The following is an 18899-nucleotide window of genomic DNA, read 5'->3' on the forward strand; positions in this document are numbered from 1 at the left end:
GAATGCTACCAGCACGTCTACCCGAATAAGCCCCCTCATTCGAAGGCTCATAGTCAGTCGCCTGACGATGATCAGGCGACTGTTCTGTCCTCCCCGAGTCGACCATTTCGTCCGACTCGCATTCGTAATCGACCTCCAAAGAGGGGTCGCGTTCACGTGGTGCATCACCACGTGCACCCGCAACATTTAGAGTGGCGGGAGAAGATGATACTTCGGCAGACGGAACGTCTGCCGCGAGAGACAATAATGCGTCGCCCGCGGCTGCATGCACCGCAGCCGAAGGCGCCGCACTATTCGCATATAGCATGGACTTGTTAACCATGCGATAGAATCAAAAATGATGGTTCTGACCAGTCATCATCGTTTTTAATTACGCGATCTTAAAGTGACCACTCTATCCAATGACAGTCAGAGTGATTGTCGTTTAAGGGAGAGGTGATGTAACGGGGTGTATGAAATTAACACTTAAAGGTTGTTTATTAATATATTATCTAGAAGGTAAATAACATATGTGGAGAATATACTTTACATGGTAATATTCTGAATGCTTATCCATTGGTAGATACAGACCATTATATCTGCTTTCTCCGCGGTCCATGTCAGCGCTGGACGCGCGCGAAGAGAGAGGCAGATAAGACTTTTTACATGTTTTGTGATAGTTAATAATTAAGTAAGTTTTTTTTTTTTTTAAATAGATAGAAACAGAAGTACTTATTTATATTAAATACAGTTTTTAATTAACCCTCTTTAAAGCAAGTGTTTTAACAAGAGTCTTTCTCTGCACGTACTAGTGTACGTGAAGTGACGTGGGGCACCACTCGCACTGAGGCTGTGCGAAGTGGACTTGTACTGAAGCAGTACAAGTCAGTAGTGCTGCAGGCTTTGGGACAAGATATAAAACATACAGAAGTAGTGAAGATATTTCTAATATAAATCTGACATTAAATATTGTCAAGGTAATTTAACAATTTCTCTATAGATCCAAACACGTCGAAGTAATCAAATACCGTCATTTGTATTCGTGGGATAACTCCAACACAACAACATGGATGTCTCAATTGTAGCCATATCGACATACACAGGAGAATTCTTGCGTATGATTGCCTGCAATTTGGCGCTTGCGTGGCGTCATTCTCCGTTCAGCCACCTTGGTCTCAATGACACGATATTCTCTCGTCTTCGCCATTGTAGCGATAGCTGTTGCTTCCTCGCAATGCAGAGGCACAGAACTTAAGGAGCTGAGTTCGCCCCGTGTGGAAGACCTGAAGCAGCCACTGCAGCGCGTAGCTTTCGGTTCGTGCAATGACCAGAGCTTCCCACAACCACTGTGGAGTACGATTGCTGCACATAAGCCAGAGCTTTGGATCTGGATGGGTGACAATGTATGCAGTGCACTATGTTTCCTAGAGCTAAAGATTGAAAGCCTAACTGCGAGTTTATGCGGACGCTTCGTATTAGATTTACGCCGACATGAAGGAACTGGACGAGCCGCATCCATTTTCCATTTCTCCGCGTAAAATGTTTGTGGAAGCCTCAGCCGACGTGCTTATTCGGCGATACAAGTGCGTAAACTTTTAATAAGGAGATTTCGGTCGTACATTTTGTCAAGTTATCGGGGCGTATCGTTTTCGTGATTGCAGCAAACTGATGGCTAATGAAGACTACGCGGCTTTCGTCAACCGGACGCCTATTATCGGTATCTGGGACGATCATGACTATGGGATCAACGACGGTGGCAAGTTTTACTCGTATCGTGAGCAGAGCCAGCAACTTTTTCTGGATTTTATTGGGGAACCGATAGACTCACCCCGTCGTAAGCAAGAGGTACGGTGTTACGATTTCATCTTATGGTCAGTTTAAAAAATCTACGTAATAATTTTGCTACATTCTGTTGTGGCGGCCTTGACAGGGTATTTACACGTCGTACACGATCGGATCAAGAGATCAGACTATCAAATTCATTCTTGTGGACAATCGGTAGTTTTGATACTTAGCTGTATATGGAATTGTGATGATTATATTCAGTCGGTAACGCTGTTCTGTGCGATTTGGTCACTATAGATACAATCGCGACAATTATGGCGCAGATGGTGGCAAGTTTCTTGGAGAGACTCAATGGCACTGGCTTGAAAACGAACTCATCACATCGACTGCTGCCTTTAATGTAATTGTCTCGGGAGTCCAAATTCTTCCTGGGGACCGCTACCCTTTTGCTGAGTGCTGGAACCGATTTCCCAAAGAACGCGAGAGATTTTTGAAGCTGCTTTTGTCCTCTCAGGCTAAAGGCATTATTTTACTAAGGTGTGTCATTTGCTATTAGTGATTGATATATTTATCCGGATTCTTATGTGTTTGTTGCAACACAGCGGCGATGTGCATTTTTCCGAGATCAATCAAGTTGTATGTACTGCTGGGGCAAATACTATTACTGAGATCACGAGTAGTGGCATGACTCACAGCTGGATGGAGTTCCACGTGCCATCAATACGTTACATCATGGCTCTTGCGTTCACGTATGCAAACCTCTTGTTGCCATGGGAGTTTCGTCCAACGCAGAAATCATTTTATGGCCACCTGAATTGGGGATCGATTGATTTCGATTGGAATGCCAAACCTTATCCCGTCGCGATAGTAAAAACTCGTGGTGCCGATGATCAAGTGAAGCTTCAGTTTGATTTCCAATCGAAGCCATTTAACTCCAACTCGCCCGAAAAAGACGCGAGCGAGTGTCAAGGTCCGCGCTCAATTCCACGTTGGCAGCGTCTTTTGTGGGATGGCTTGTATGTGAGTACACTGGGAGGATTTCTCCTTTTAATTCCTGTAAACGCGTTCGTTGGAGTTTGGTTGGGATGGTTTCTCGTCAAGAAGGCTTTTTGTATGTTTGCCGCAAAGAAACAGCCCATCGAAACGAAAAAGTCGGTGTGATGTGTAAAACCGGTCGAATGTTACCTCGAAATAGACCGCTTTGTGCTCTTGTTCGAACTTTCGTTATTGCTTCCTAAAGACTTTTATAATTAAAGTGAGCCCTAAAGGAAAATTATAAAAATGTCAACTCGACCGCTTAACAAATTTTGCGCCATTAGAGATTGCCAGCAAGATGAAGGTCACGGGAACTATTGCTTTACAAAGTCAATTTCGATCGTAGAAAACTGTTTGGTTGCTGCTAGGATGCAAAACTAACGCGTCATACGATTGCAATTGAAGTTTGCTCAAAGGTTCCTCGTTCTACAGATCGCGCGAAGTAGCGAAAAAGAAATGGCACACGTTTAATAATTCTGCTGCCTTCTTAAAGCACACACAAAAGAGCATCAATTTAACACTGCAGAATTCATTCTCGATACCTTTACGTACCAGCGGTATTATATTCAAAAGTCAAGCCTGTATCCACATACTTGCGCGATACTGGAAGCGCAATATTAATTTGTAAGTATCCATTCTTGACTTTTTAAAGGCTTCTAGCGCCACCGGCTGCTATAACACAAAAAAGTTATGTCATATTTTGCCACCGGCCAATTAAAACGTAAGGCATCGCACAGGAGATGCTGCCAACGCGTCATGGTCACACTAATCGCCCCGAAACAAGATGGCTCCTTCTACCCAAGCTGTACGTGTACCTGGGAGCTCTAGCTATCTTCGCTGTGGGTGCTCTCTTTGGAGGGGGATACTATCAGACTCGCGGTGGCCTTAGCACTATGACACCGGGATTCCGCCGCTTTGCGTCTCCTAAGCCCATCGTACTTGTCACGGGTGGCCTGGGCTTCATTGGCAGTCACGTGGTCGAGGATCTTTTAGCCAATGACTTTGAGGTCACAACTGAATGCCGCTATGTTGGATCTTGGAAAATGGCTGACGTTGCTTTGTTTGCTGTTGCTGTAGGTGGTTGTGTACGACGACATGAGCAATGGCAAGAATTTTAATCGCGGGGCAGCAGCAGTGTTGGTTAAAGATATCACTATAGTAGACGATTTTTCCTTTATCATTTACAAGGTAATGGAGATTCGCTTGTAGTGAGCACTTAGCGTTTATCGCTGATCGCTAACAAGCTGCATGACTCAGGTTGACTACGTGGTGCATCTTGCTGCTGCGATCTCAGTGGAAGAGAGTACCCGCTTTCCCGAAAAGTACGAACGTATTAACGTCGAAGGATCGCGTAAGGTTCTGGAGTGGGCAGTAAAGAATAATGTCAAGCGAGTAGTTGCTGCCTCTTCCGCGGCTACATATGGGATTCCGCTCCCCGAGAATTTGCCCTTGAGTGAAGAGACTGCCACCGGCGGCATCTGTGCGTACGCGACTACCAAGTTTCAGATGGAGAAATTGATGCAGTATTTCAATGAAGAACATGGCCTTCCGTCAACGGCGCTGCGCTTCTTTAATGTGTACGGCCCTCGTCAAGACCCCCACTCTTCTTATAGCGGTGTTGTCTCGTGGTTCATGGAGCAGGCTAAGATTAATGGCTCTCTTAAGGTTACCGGCGACGGCGATCAGTACCGCGACTTTGTGTATGTGAAAGACGTAGCTCGCGCCATTCGCACGGCGATGCTTTTGGAAGATAACAAATTCGACGTTTTTAATGTGTGTACGGGTGTCAAGACAACTATTACGTCGGTGGCTCAACGAATTGTCGAGAAGTTTCAATCCACTGCGGCAATCGTAAACGTGCCATTCCGCTCTGGTGACGTAAAAGAATCTGTATGCTCGTCCACAAAGGCAACCTCAAAGCTGGGTTTTACGGCAACCTACGACTTTTCGGACGGAATTGGGGAGACGCGCGACTGGTTTTTATCGCAATAACCACGACTTCCCTATGTACTCGGCGCGTCTATGTTTCGTAGATCACTAGTTCTTGTTTTTCCTTAAAAAGTTGATACTTTGATTTTATTTACAGTAATGTCGTCACAAACCAGCCCATGACGTTCTGTAAAAAGGTTCAGAAATACGTCAAACGAAGGAACGCAAGTATCATAGCGATACAGTTCACTCAAGGTAGGGTGTGCGTGGTGTCCTTAAGCACAGTGCAAGATCATTTATTCGATATGATTTAGTAGTAATATCCTGAACCGTTAAGAGGCTTCAATTTTGAATCATCAATCCATTTGCTCTCCGATAGTCTTGAGATCAAAGCTTCGTATTTAAGGACTTGAGCACAATACTTTGGTTTCAGTGTTCGTAGCACTATGCAATTTTTTGCTCTATTAAAAACCGATTTGTCTCTGCTCTCAACTAAACAATTCGTGAAACTACCATTGTACAACGTGGTACTATTTGGTGCAGCATTGTCAGATAGGCCAGTCGTTGCCCATCTCATGTCACTACATTGTTTTCTCTCTCTTGACTTCATTATTGCGTCCGTACTCAGCGTTTTCACTCGGTTATATTATTGCGCCCATACCTCGTTTGACGTCGTAATCTCAGTTGGCCATTTTCCGCGCACGAATTTGCGTTGGAGTGAGTATGACGCTCAATGAGGACTATGTGTTGGCCAATGTGCGACCAGACTCGCTGCCAACTCAGGTGGGCGCTTTAATCTCTGTAATTAGCTGCTCTGTCATCATCCTTTCATTCCTTTGGAGGCGCAAGTGGCGGCGCCATCCGAATCCTATAATCTATTGGAAAGCCGTTGTCGATTTGCTCTACGCTCTGCGCTTCCAGTACAATTGGGACGTCTACACGAACCCGCTTGGGTGCCGTGCACTCGCGATCCTCACGCAGTTTTGCATTTTCTCGTCCGAGTGCTGGTTTCTATGTATGTCGTTTAATCTGTACCAATGTTCGACCAATCCTTTCACGAACCTCAAGCACAATTTACAGTGGTATCACAGCTTTTCATGGAGTGTTGGAATAATTTTCGCCGCTCTGTTGTGGCTTTCAAGCGTCCATTTTGATCCCAAAATTCACCCTTCCTGCTTTGTGGATGAGACGGCGGACAATGAACTGATCGTATACTACGTCGTGGTCATACTTGCAGTGCTTTGTGCAGCGATTTTTGCAGTACTAGAGACACAAACTCATCCATTTAAAGGCATGAAAGAGGCGCTTAAGGCCAAGAAAGATGTCATTCGCAGCGCCAGAATATTTACTGTGGCCTACATCATCTATCAGATCATCCTCATCTCGTTTTGGATTGCAGATGTGTTTATTCTCGGCAACCATCCCTATGCTCTTCGTCTCGAGCGAAATGCGTCGTCATTCCTACAGACAGCCAAGGGTCTCATTGATCTGGTCATCTGGGTCGCCATCAACGGCTCCCCGCATGTGGATTGTCGTATTGGGCGAATCACTGACTCGTTCGACACTGATCGGTATAGTGACGTGGATATTGATTTGCAGCCGCAACTTAATGTCGCTTTGCGTAAGGAAGTGCTTCACTTTACGACACGAGGCATCGTCGCAGCCTCATCGAATACGCCAATCGTTACCAATGGTAGACGTGTCATACATCTCCGTTTGCATGAGCTGGGAATGACAGTGTGTTTCGATGATTATAGTTCGTCCTTGTTTCGCGACATTCGTCAAGGTTTCGGTATTAATGAAATTCTTTACAGAAAAGCGTTTTTGGCAACGTGTCACGAAAGGCTTCAATCTGGTGGCTCCAGTGGCGCATTCATGTTCTACACAGCGGATTATGCTTTTTTAGTCAAATCGGTGACTACCAGCGAACGCAACGTGTTACTGAATATGCTACCGGCCTACATCCGGCATATGAAGCAAAACCCTGACTCGCACTTGACGCGATTTTACGGTTGTCACTCTATTGAGATGTACGGTCAAGTGTTTAGCTTCGTAGTGATGGGAAATGTTATGGGACGGTCAAGCATGCATCAATTTTTTGATATTAAAGGGTCTTGGATTGATCGCAACGCTACGGTATGAGTTTTTTGTTGTTATCATCAAGGCTCAAGCTTACATTTTTTTTAATATTGTAGGCAATTCCTCCCGGAAAAACTGTAATTTGTACTTATTGTAGTCATGCGTTCCGGTATGGCACGAATGAGAGCTGCGAGTACAGCGTCCGTGGTATACATCTGCCCCATATTGTATTAAAAGACAACGATTTCCATCGAAAATTGCGTGTTGAATCGGATACAGGTACGAGCGTCATAGGAATTGCAATTTCATTCCTACTTATGTGAAATTTTTCTGCATTTATTCAGCCGAGGCTCTTGTATGCCAGCTTGAAAACGATAGCAATTTTTTGCGAGAACAAGGCATTATGGACTACAGCTTGCTGTTGAGCGTCCACAACACGAAGTATGTTGTGGAGCATAGTGGCATTGATAGCAGCAAGCCGTCTCCAACGAGGCGTAAAATTAATTACCCAGTGTGCCATCCCGAAGGGGACGACTCCTTCTTGTCGCTATTTACGGATGGCTCGGATCAAACCGAAGTATCTATCAATGAGGATTTGGATGAAGTAGAATCAGGAAACCGGAGAAATTTTTATCGGAACTGTCGTTTCTCAATCGTGGGTCAGTACGACGGCAACAGCATCATAATCCAAGACAACACTCCGCTTCTTAATCGCACAGTGCTTCGCTATGATTCCGTGTCATATGGGCCAGTTGAAGCGTCATCCCACAACAACGACAAGTCAAAGTGGATCGGTACGAGGACTCTTGCAAAACGTGGCTATCAGGCGTGTGTGGTGGTTGGCCCGGACTTTTACACGTTAGGAGTGGTGGACATGTTGCAAACGTGGACGTGGAGCAAGCGACTAGAACGGCTGTGGAAGACGATTGTGCTGCGTCGTGATGGATTGGGTATTTCAGCAGCTCCACCAAAATTGTATGCAGATCGCTTTCAGCGAAAGATGCGCGACATCTTAATGGTGTCGTCCGCGTCGGTAGGTTTTGACTCAAAGTAGATGCAAATGCGAAATTTGGAGCGAGTGTGTATTAAAGTGAAGATATAAGTCCATATTGTGGGCTTATCTGCGTAGAATAAATGCTATAAATCACCGATCATTATTTTTTTAAGCAGATCTGAAGTTCAGTCATGCGATTATGCTCCAAAAGATACATATTAACTTCGTATTGATCATGCACTAAATTCGAGCCGATTGAGTGGAAACGGTATGAAAATAGCGACCGATTGTGTAATGGGGTACACATCGGTTGGAGAACCGTTGTTGTGGTGCATTTACTTTATGGGTAAAATACTCTTTTATCTAATTTTTAAATAGTTAGTTACCTTAAATCCCATTTATATGGGTAATAAATGTGGTCGCCGCCAGATATAGATCTGGCGGCCAAAATCTATTTTAATTAGCTAGGGTAAGGTTTTTAGATTTAAAAAAATTAATAAAGTTCAGTTCCCCTTTTGATCTTAAGGCGTTAAGTGCCTTCCTAAGGCTTGCGCATTTAACTGTAAGAGATAAAAGCCTTTCTAAGGTATATCCTCTTGGGCACTAGTTGCCACTCGGTTCTACGAACCCCTGAATCTCTTGAACTAGGATTCCTTAAGCTTTTATAGCTTGTACGACTCCCTGAGTTGTTAGACCCAATTGTTCAATAGAACTAAGTGACTCTCTGAGTCTGAAAGTCGTCCTCTGACTTTAGGAGCGAGGTAGCTCCGCTACATCTAGTAGCACTCTTAGTCAATCTACGCCTGAGTTTTTAAAAGACTAATTTCTCACGAAATGGAAGACGTTCCAGAATTGTCAGAAGCGCAACGCGCCGCTTATGACAAGCACAAAACCTTATTCGGGCTTGAGCACGTCAAATTTATTATCTCCCACGGACCAGAGGTCCTGCATGCAAGGCTTTAAGCCTTCATGCGGTACGAAGCCTCCCTGATCGGTCAGGTATAGGACCATTTAGCGACATCTATGCCAACCCGGTACACCTCTGTACCTGACTCAGAGCCGAGGGCTCGCCCTCTAACTGTAAATGTGAAAACATTTGAGGTATAAGAGGGAGAAAATCTCCCTTTTTGGCTTAAGAAGATGGAAATTTCCATTGATTCCGCCTTGTTCTTAACAGAACGGCAAAAGGTGGCTATGGCCATTTCCAAACTTAAAGGTAGAGCCATAGAGTGGGCACTATCGTGCAGCACGTCCATAAACGACGCTTTTCCCTCATGAGATTCGCTGAAACAGAAAATTACCAGCATGTTTGCACCGTCTAGCAACTCGACAGGGTAAAAGAACCCTAGGAGACTTTGTCTAGGAGTTGAGAGCTCTCATTGCATCGATGCATCAAGAGCAGGTGTGGATTTAAGCCTCGTTGAGGAAAGAGAAGAGGCTCTTTAAGCTGTGGAACCATCCGTAGATAATTTATGCGCGGAAGCACGAAACATTTACGTCCGGCCTGCCCACTACGAAATTCGCGTAAAGCTCGAAAGAGCTGTAACTCCAACCTATATCAGAGATCTAGTGGCCTTTACCAAAGGAACAGTGTGACGTCATTGACGATTTCTTCCGTGCTAAGCACGAGGATGGAATGGTACGAGACAGCAAATCTTCTCATTCGACACCGACATTTAGTGTCAAAAAGCCAAATGGTAAATAAAAATGGCGCATTGTACATGCTTATAATAAGCTTAACGCTGTCACTATACCAGCACATGTTCTTCAGAAGAATATGGTGGGATTTACAACGTACAGCGCGCTGGACTTAGTCAATGGTTACTACCAACTGCTCATGCGAGTTAGCGATATCCCGCTTACAGCGGTTAGCACCCCAAGCGGTATGTTATGGGAGTGATTGGTTATGCCACAAGGGCTATCCAACGCCCCGGCAACATTTAATTGTCTAGTGACGCAACTGTTCCGCCCTCATCGAGGTTATGCGCAGACTTATTTCGATGATATTTTTGTCCATAGTCGTGCGGAGCAGGGTCGGTCGGATATGGAAAACCATTTAGATTATTTGCGAGCAGTGCTCGAGTGCATGCGCACAAACAAATTGTTTGCCAATGCATCTATATGCATTTTGGCGCAGACGAAATTCCTTTTTAAGGATGCTTCGTTGGAAAGCGAGGTCTTAGAGCGGATCTCGGTAAGGTAAAGCCATAGTAGGTTGGACGGTTCCTAAAAACCAAAAGGTTTTGCGTAAGTGGTTGGGTCTCGCCAATTATTTACACGAATACAGCGACAATTAGGCTGATATGGCTAGGCCATTATCTAATCTTCTTAAAATGGATTCAGAATGGTGCTGGACTAGCACCGAACATAATGATTTTCGAGCAGTTAACGATATTCTTATCCATGCTCCGATTCTGGCACTGCCAACCCAAATTGGTCTTTCAGTGTCGTCTGTGACGCATCGGATTTTGCCATTGGCAGTGCTCTGTTACAAACAGATGCTGATGGACGTGAACGTGTTATTGCGTTCGAGTCTAGACAGCTTTAAGCTGCGGAAAAGACTACCCAGTTCATGACAAAGAGTTACTTGCTATGAAGTATGCTCTCGTCAAATTCAGAGTTCATCTGCTCGGCTCTAAGCCGTTTGTGATATATACAGATCACGCGTCATTCCGCGCGACGACTAAGTCGCCCCGTCTCTCACAGAGAATGGCCCGATGGCTATCCTTTTCGCGGAATACAACTTCGAGGTGAAGTATAAGCCCGGCAAGCAGAATGCTTTGGCCGATGCGTTATCACGCAGGCCGGATTATGGGCTCTTTCGTTTAATGACTATCATGTCGTCAATTCCTGAATTAATCCGCTCGGCTTACGCCAAGGATGAACAGTGTGTAGCTCTGCTACGAGCTTTAAAGATCTTGGATTCGGGTATTGCATTACCGGCACGTTTGCGTGCAAGTTTACATCGATTTTCTATCGAAAACGACCTGTTGCTTTATCGCACAGACATCACGGACCCCCCGCGTGTCGTTATTCCTCATGATGAGGATTTGAAGTACCGGATCCTTTATGAGGCACACGATACTTTCCTTGGTGGTCATCTCGGTAGAGAAAAGACCTACTGCTCTATAAGCCAGAGTTATTGGTGGCCCAGCACATATGTTCGCACATGCGAAACGTGCCAACGGGTTACGCCCTCGGCGCATGCTGTCTTTCCGTCCCCATATGATGCTGGGAGTCCATTAGTATGGATTTTGTTTTTGGGCTACCGAAAGATTCGGCCGGTATCTCCGGTATAGTGGTCTTTGTCGACCGTTTGAGCAAAATGGCTCACTTAGCGGCCGTGCCGGATTCCATTGGTGGAGAAGGTACAGCTAAGCTGTTCATCGATCGCGTGTTTCGACAACATGGCTTGCTAGTGGCAATTGTCTCTGATCGGGATCCCCGTTCCACGGGCAAATTCTAAAAATCAATTTTCCGAGTGCTTGGCACCAGATTGGATTCGTACAGTGCGGACCATCCGCAGACCAATGGTAAAACTAAACGTGCCGATCGCGTCATTAAAGACGTTTTATTCAGCGTGTGTGCTCAGACACCAAAGCGCTAGAGCTCAATGCTCCCAGTAGTGGAGTTTGCGTTAAAAAACGCTGTTCATGCCTCTACAGGCTATGCTCCGTTCTACGTAAACGGTCTTACCCACCCGCTCGTTCCATTAACGATACCACTGCGTGGTTCAGGGCATGGTAGGGGAGAATTGACCGATAGGCTTGCTGATATCAGCCCTGTTACCCTTCGGAAACAAGTAAGCGAGTTTCTCGCGACGCGATTTAGTGTGTTAAGACATTTAAGGGACACGATGGCTGATAGCCAAGACAAACAAAAAGAACAAGCAGATGCCAAAGGCAGATGCTGTATTAATTCTTACTTGGTCGGAGACCCAGTTTTACTAACGCTAAAAACCTACCTACCAACTCGGTTTCCGCGGTCTTCAAGACCAGATTGCACCTGCACTTTATTGGACCATTAACGGTCGTGGCCAAGAAGGGCCTAGCTTATACGCTAAACCTTCCCAGCAAGCTGCGTACACACCCAGTCTTTTACGTTGGCTTGCTTAAGCCATATCGGGACCCTTCCCGCCTGGACTTGAAAGCGCTTGCGCCGAGACAGGCGGTCGTGCCGCAGATTGTTGCATCCTCACCAGGATATCCAGCTGGCCCTCTAAACGAGGCTGCTAACGCTCCATCGTCGAAAGACGGTCCCGAACCGCCCCAAAAGGGCTCTCAACCCGAGCAAGGACCTCATAAAGAAGTTGCACCTCGTGCCGTAGAGCATCAAATGCTTCCGCCGAAATTTCGGCCCCTTCCCGCGCTGCGTGATGCGCGGGGGAACTTTTAGTTTCATCTGGAGAAACTTTTAAAGCACCATCGTCGTGAGGGTCAATACCAGTATCTGGTGAAGTGGCTAGGGTACCCCTCTTCTGAAAGCTCTTGGGAGTTCGAGGTACCTCTTCGGCAAGATTGCCCGTATGCCGTTGACGTTTTTGAGCGCCAAGCTCAGAGTCAACTCGCGTCAAACGACGCTTCCCACCACTAAACGTGGGATTAGATGGATCTAACGCCTCAGTGCGGCTTCGATCCTTGGTTGTACGGTCAACCGAAGCACTGAAATATTGGCTGGGCCTTTCTTCGTTTTGTGGCATAAATGCCGAACGTAACTGGCCTTTGGCCTTAAAAGCTTAGCGAAATCGAAGCGAATCTTCCGTTCCAAACGAACATCACCTCTATCCGCAGACATTCTGATATTCCAAATATTATGAAGGCGGCGGGCCCGGTGAACCCATTTCTCAAATGAGACTTCGTTTTCAGGTTTTGTTTCGTTTGGAAACAAAACGATCGGAATTTCTCTCATGAAGGTCACCGAAGTCCCACGGGATTGATCACGTAAACGCGTCAGATACTGGCTTCGCGTCGTTACCTTCGGCGCAAGGTACTGCTCATGAAGAGCGTCGCGCGCAGCGGTCTCCGCCGGCGTCCTCGCCGGGTCATCAGAGATCCAGATGGCCAAGCTATGACCCGCTATCTCTTTGAGACGCTCGTCCGCACTAAGCGGAGTAAATCTATATTCACTATGAGCCTTAGCTTTTGCTATTTCGGCAGCTCGACGACGAGCTCTTTCCTCAATGAAAATTATCTGCTCTTGCTCTTCATCGAGCGGATTCGTAATGATGTTGGACTCAGGGTCCCGTGTCCTGCTCAATGCAGCTAAGATATCAGCGGCACCACGTTCTGGGAACGTATTCGGGGATCGCCGACGTTCGTCCGGAGGAGAAGGAGTGAGCGAACGCCGCTCTTTTCCCTCCTCTGATGATGAAGAGTGACTTTCAAAGTCCACCATTCCCTCATCGTTGAGGAAGGTGCTCAGAGTCTGTGACTCACGCTTGATTGTCATTAGACAAAGGAATGGAAAACAGAACCAAACGGCCAGCTGTTTAGGTTCGAACCTCAAAGAGGAGATGAAACGAATGTTGTCACTCGGTGTCAACAGTCTGATGGGGGAGGGTGTAATGGGGCACACATCGGTTGAGAACCGTTGTTGTGGTACATTTACTATATGGGTAAAATACGCTTTTATTAATTTAAATAGTTAGTAACTTAAATCCCATTTATTATGGGTAATAAATGTGGCGCCAGATATAAATCTGGCGGCCAACATCTATTTTAATTAGCTAGGGTAAGGCCTTTTGATCTTAAAGCGTTAAGTGCCTTCCTAAGGCTTGCTCTGTAAGAGATAGAAGCCTTTCTAAGGTATATCCTCTTGGACACTAATTGCCACTTGGTTCTACGAACCCCTGAATCCCTTGAACTAGGATTTCTTAAGCTTTGATAGCTTGTGCGACTCCCTGAGTTGTTAAACCCATTAGATAAATAGAAATAAGTGACTCTCTGAGTCTGAAAGTCTTCCTCTGACTTTAGGAGCGACGTAGCTCCGCTTCAGATTAAATGCCAACTCGGTAGAAAAATGAGCTTTGTGACAGTAGGTCACAACCGAAGGCGCAATTAACCTATCTTCCTCATTTACTTTTTGTTTAAAATCACAATATTTTATTAGTGAGATACTTCGTATAAAATATAGGGAAACGTTAAAACGACAACTTAAAACGACCCCCATTTAAGGTACAAACCTACTACAATGTGTTCCTTATTTAGTATAATTTAAGCATATAGAGTCCAACATCCATCTGTGCCTTACGTAATGTTCATTCTTTGTGTAGAAATGCATACTGAAGCTTACTGAAATGTGGGCGTCATAATTCCAAAATCTTGTCACAGGACATGGCTACATTTTATGACATGGGTAGCGAGAATGACTGCATCGAGACTCAAGCCGTGTGTCTTCAGGAAATGCCGCTGGTCAGCGAGATAAAAACGAATTTTCACTGAGCTCACCCAAGCCCAAGCAACGACCAGCGAGTGGAACTGTGCCTGTCGACTTGACGATGCTGTCGACCAGCCTCACGGTGCAGGCGGGTACGTCTTAATGCGGCCACGCTCTACTTAAACACAAACCCTAGCACAGCGAGGAAGCGGTTTGACCGTCTTCTCTTGCGTGCAGTGAGGTAGTTGTGGTGGGCGCCTTAGCGACCTCACCCAACGCACTAAGTACTCTAGTAAGTGTCGTCACGGAAGCGGTGATCCGACTCCTCGTGCGCACTTACCAAGTACGAAGTAGTTTTCAGACTGATTTATATTTAATCGCATTGAATATAAATACCTATTTTGCCAATCAACAATGTCATCTCTGCAGATAACACTAATATGTATTGCGAGCGTATCTTTCTAGATATCTCGCGTAACGGATGACGCTAGGCATCCAACCTCCTAATGAATCGCACCTATGTGCATCACAATCACAAGGGTTGGTCACAGTGTGAACCACACCCGAGTGCTGGGTCTAACTACTTTATTTAAGTAATTGACCATCCACTTAAGTACACCAAGTGTACTTAAGGGGACTGTGTAACATTAGGGCAACTTTAGCCCGTTAGACCCCCCCTTTAAAAACGAATTTACATTTTAAAATTCGTCATAGAGGTGCGAGCAACTGCGAGCAGCTTTACGCGCCGCTAGTTCTCTCATTTACTCTAGCGACCTGTGTTTTCATACACGGCGCCAAACATACCACCTAAAAGAGGCCACGTTGACGTCGTCTGCGAAGACGCCCACTCAACTCGCACTAAGCGCACGCGCCGCGTTAACACGCCGGCAGCGTCCAATGCCTTAGTCGAAACGCCGACAGCTACTGCTGCTGTCGCATTTACAGGGCTTAGCGATCCATCCGACTTTAACAGTGAGGATGTTGATCCGTCGCTCATTGTCGACTACAATGAGTCGACACCGTTGCCGTCATTTCATAGTAGTGATGCGGACAACGAGCTCATGAGGAAGGAAGATGGCGCACGATTGCCCATCCAAACTTCTCTCGTTGCTCACAACAAGGAGACAACAACGTTTACGAGTGCTGTCTCGTCGTCTGCGCTGGCTAGCGCATCGACCATTAATGAGAGCGCTGCCTACAAAGGCGCAGCCGCTTCTCCGTTGGGTATACCCACAACGCCTTATGCTCAGACCATTATCCATAAGGGTTCTGACATGGATAATTCGGAGCCTAAAGCTCCGCCGACGACACGTGAACGTGCTCAGTCGGTGTCACAAGCCAGTCGCTTTGAACGTGGCTATGTGACGGGTGGCGTATCACCGATGCCCCTCCATCAAATTGGCCACGTTTAAACGGGCCAAGAGCATTGCTCCTAGAACGCGCTCTTCTAGACGCACATAATTAATATGGCGTCTTTAAATCATGGAGGGCTCAGGGAAAATCGCTAAAGCGTATTTTTCCGATCCTGTTCGTGTTGCGAAATGAAACGCCCGACCAATACGAGGCGGCATTCACGCGCCGCATTCATCCGCATTCCGATGCGATGAAACAGCGGTCGCAGCGAATTAATTTCGCCCGCTTGCGTGTGAAATGATCATGGGCGGTACTGTACCCCCTGTTTTTCTCACAACGCTGCTTCTGCTAGTCCATTTGAGACTAGCGAAGAGGCCTCAGCTGGCGCTCCTTTTCATAGACAGCCACCAAGCCAGGCACATCAATACGTAGGGTATCGATCGGTTCCCGAGAGTCGTAAAATCTTCGGGTAACTTTTCCATTGGACGAGGATCTGGTACCTTTGCCTCACGGAGCGGTGAGCAAGCAATTTTCGAACAAGGAAGCGCTGATTTCCACCCGCATCCATTAATGCAGGCGGTGCCCGATAGGAGTGGCGATTTCGCCACCTACTCGCGGCTGCCTTACCTTCGGCCGTTCAGTCGCAGGCGTTAAGCGCTGCCGAACGATGTATTGCGGATCTCGAGGGTCAAGTCTCGCGACTGAAATCGGATCTCTATGATGTCCGAGCGAAGACTCGTCAGGGTTATGAACGCTTGAAGACTCGCTTTGACCTTCTGGAGAAAATAATGCCGAGGGATCCGCGTTACTCGCGTAATGTCCCTCGCTCTCCGAGTCCTTTTCGTGGTGGGAGGAGTCGATCGGCTGTAAGTTTTTCACCTTCACCGTCCCCCTCACCCAAACGACGCTCGACACACAGTCGGCGTCACCATCGGTCTCCTCAGACGGATGGTGTATGTGACCTCATTTGGGTCTACATATCGTTTCAGACGACCCACGTAAAATACGGGTGCGTCTTCATGTACGGGGAAAGCGTGAGCCTATAATTTAGGTCTCCAACCTCATCTATCACCGTAAACCCCACAAAGAGCAATTGTTTGCTCCATTCTTGAAAAGTTGCTATCGTGCTTAAGACATTCGCCACGACCTGATTGGCACGTTCTGTTTGGCCATCGGTCTGAGGATGATCTGCTATCGATATGTTGGAGCTTGCTAAGTAGCAGCTCGAATACATGTCGCCAAAAACCAGACGTAAAACGTAGATACCGGTCCGATACTATGAACTCGAGCATCACGTGTAGTCAGTAAACATGATCCAGGAACAAGAGAGCTTCCTCCTTGCCTGAGATCGATGTTTGACATGGTGCTAAATGCACCGTTTTGCTCAGTATGTCTACAAAGACGACGAGCCCCGCCGATTCTCATAATCGGGCGGCATGCCAAACATGAAGTCCAGACTTACTGACTTCCAACAATTTGTTGGGATCGGTAGCGTCTTCAGTGGCGCACTGCTGGACGGTGCAGGCTTAATGCGCTAACACTGTTCGCAAGAGCGAATATAGTTCGCCACCCATCTATATAGGTGTGGCCACCAAAATTTCTCTGACACTCCTGAGAATGTATTTTTACAGCCCAGATGCCCACTAGATGGCGCATCATGGAGCTCTTGAAGGATCATCAGCTTGAGATCTGTGTCATGAGGCCATAGATTCTCAAGGGATCACAAGTTGGTTGCTGATGCCTAACAGACCATCGCTTTAGCTGAAGCGATTTAGCTTAGCTTTTAGGTGCGACGGAAGGGTTACCTTTCGTCCCACCAAAGTGATCAAACAGCAGGCGACAATGGTCGTCCTGACTGTAGCTCTATTTTATCAGAGGCTAATGAGCTCGTCATGTGGTATGCCTTCATTGGCTGCCAACGTTGACGGCTAAATTCTGCTTTAGCACTAGACACACTTCCCTGTGTCTAACCACGAAGTCTGGTCTGCGCGATAAAGCGTCAGCCAAGACATTCGACTTACCCGGCTTATATTCAACATTGAATAAGTATTCAGAGAAGAATATGAGCCATCGTTCAATTCTAGGCGAGAGGTGCGGTGTGTTTATTGCGGTCCGCAGTGATGCGTGATCTGTGTAAACCACAAATGGTTCGCTGAATTAAAAAATTTTGGATAATAGAAATTTTGCCCAATAGGTGCACACGAAACTTGACAAGAGCATACTTTACTGAAAGTAGCTCTTTGTCATGCACAGAGAAATTCAGTTCCGCGGCTTTAATAGTTGGGACTGATAAGAGATGACACGGTCAACGCCGTCGTCATTTTTCTACATGGGCGCGCTGTCGATTGCAAAATTACTTGCACCGCAGATGACGCTATAGGGCTTATCCGCGTCTGGCAATGCCAAGACCGGTGCCTCCCTAAGAGACTGCTTCACTGATGTGAACACATCGTTTTGTTCTTTAAACCAAACTCATTCTGTGTCCTTTTTAAGGAGATCAGATAATGGTTTAGTTTGCTCAGCATAATTCTTGCTATACTTATGCACGTAATTAGCAAGCCCTAGGAATTGGCGCAAATGCTTCACATGCCATTGGATTGGCCATTCCTTTACTGATTTTACCTTGTCTCGGTCTGCTCGTACACCATTTGTACCTACGATGCAGCCCAGCACAGGTTTCTCAGGGACCCGAATGACGCACTTTTGCAAGTTGACGTACAAAGTGGGCGTCCTTCAAAGTCTGCAACACAGTATCTAAATGACACTTGTGCGACTTTATTGCTGTCAGCCCGTCCTCGGCCCTACTATGCGCGAATACATCGTCAAAGTAATTGGGCGCGTAGGCACGGTGCTGACGCATCACGTGAGCCACCACTCGGTTGAATGTCGCTGGTGCGTTTTTTAAACCTTGAAGCATCACAAGCTACTCCCAAAGCATACCGCTTGGGGTTCTTACAGCTGTTTTGGCTACATCAGATTATCTCATGAGTACCGGATAGTAGCCATCCTTCAAATCCAACCCGGAAAAGATAGCTGACTTTCCCATGGAGTTCAACAAAACATCTTTCCGCGGGATTGGCGTTTGCACCGGTATGGTTGCCGTATTCGGCTTATTGTAAGCATGAACCACGTGCCATCCACCTGTGGCCTTTCGCACACAAAAGGTCGGGCTGCAGTGAGGCGATTTGCTCTCACGCACATGTCCCGCCTTGGCTCGCTTGTCGAAGAACTCATCGATATAATCGACTTGTTCTTTCGGCAACGGCCATTGCCTGGTCACACAATACTTGGTGCCAGGTTCGAGGTCTATCTCGTGCCCGATGCCCCTATCTGCTGGTAGGCGGCTCGGCACTTCTTCTGGGAACACATC

The 18899-nt window shown here is 46.5% G+C and overlaps 3 protein-coding genes across 3 annotated transcripts; all 3 read left to right on the forward strand.

Annotated features, from left to right (window-relative positions):
• Positions 1–1157: 1157 nt before the first annotated feature.
• On the forward strand, positions 1158–3318 carry CCR75_001207 (uncharacterized protein; the record flags this gene model as incomplete). The annotated part of the gene is made up of 6 exons (XM_067959311.1): positions 1158–1382; positions 1459–1562; positions 1641–1824; positions 1910–1977; positions 2062–2301; positions 2367–3318. The coding sequence occupies 6 exons, from the start codon at positions 1158–1160 to the stop codon at positions 2923–2925; spliced, it is 1380 nt and encodes a 459-aa protein (XP_067820277.1). The 3' UTR covers positions 2926–3318.
• A 221-nt stretch (positions 3319–3539) lies between these two features.
• On the forward strand, positions 3540–5091 carry CCR75_001208 (uncharacterized protein; the record flags this gene model as incomplete). The annotated part of the gene is made up of 3 exons (XM_067959312.1): positions 3540–3806; positions 3877–3987; positions 4057–5091. The coding sequence occupies 3 exons, from the start codon at positions 3540–3542 to the stop codon at positions 4789–4791; spliced, it is 1113 nt and encodes a 370-aa protein (XP_067820361.1). The 3' UTR covers positions 4792–5091.
• A 360-nt stretch (positions 5092–5451) lies between these two features.
• On the forward strand, positions 5452–7978 carry CCR75_001209 (uncharacterized protein; the record flags this gene model as incomplete). Its single annotated transcript, XM_067959313.1, has 3 exons — positions 5452–6864; positions 6924–7086; positions 7152–7978. The coding sequence occupies 3 exons, from the start codon at positions 5452–5454 to the stop codon at positions 7859–7861; spliced, it is 2286 nt and encodes a 761-aa protein (XP_067820362.1). The 3' UTR covers positions 7862–7978.
• Between the last annotated feature and the right edge of the window lie 10921 nt (positions 7979–18899).

This window comes from Bremia lactucae, linkage group LG1, assembly GCF_004359215.1.
Source record: "Bremia lactucae strain SF5 linkage group LG1, whole genome shotgun sequence".
In the NCBI taxonomy this organism is placed as follows: domain Eukaryota; phylum Oomycota; class Peronosporomycetes; order Peronosporales; family Peronosporaceae; genus Bremia; species Bremia lactucae.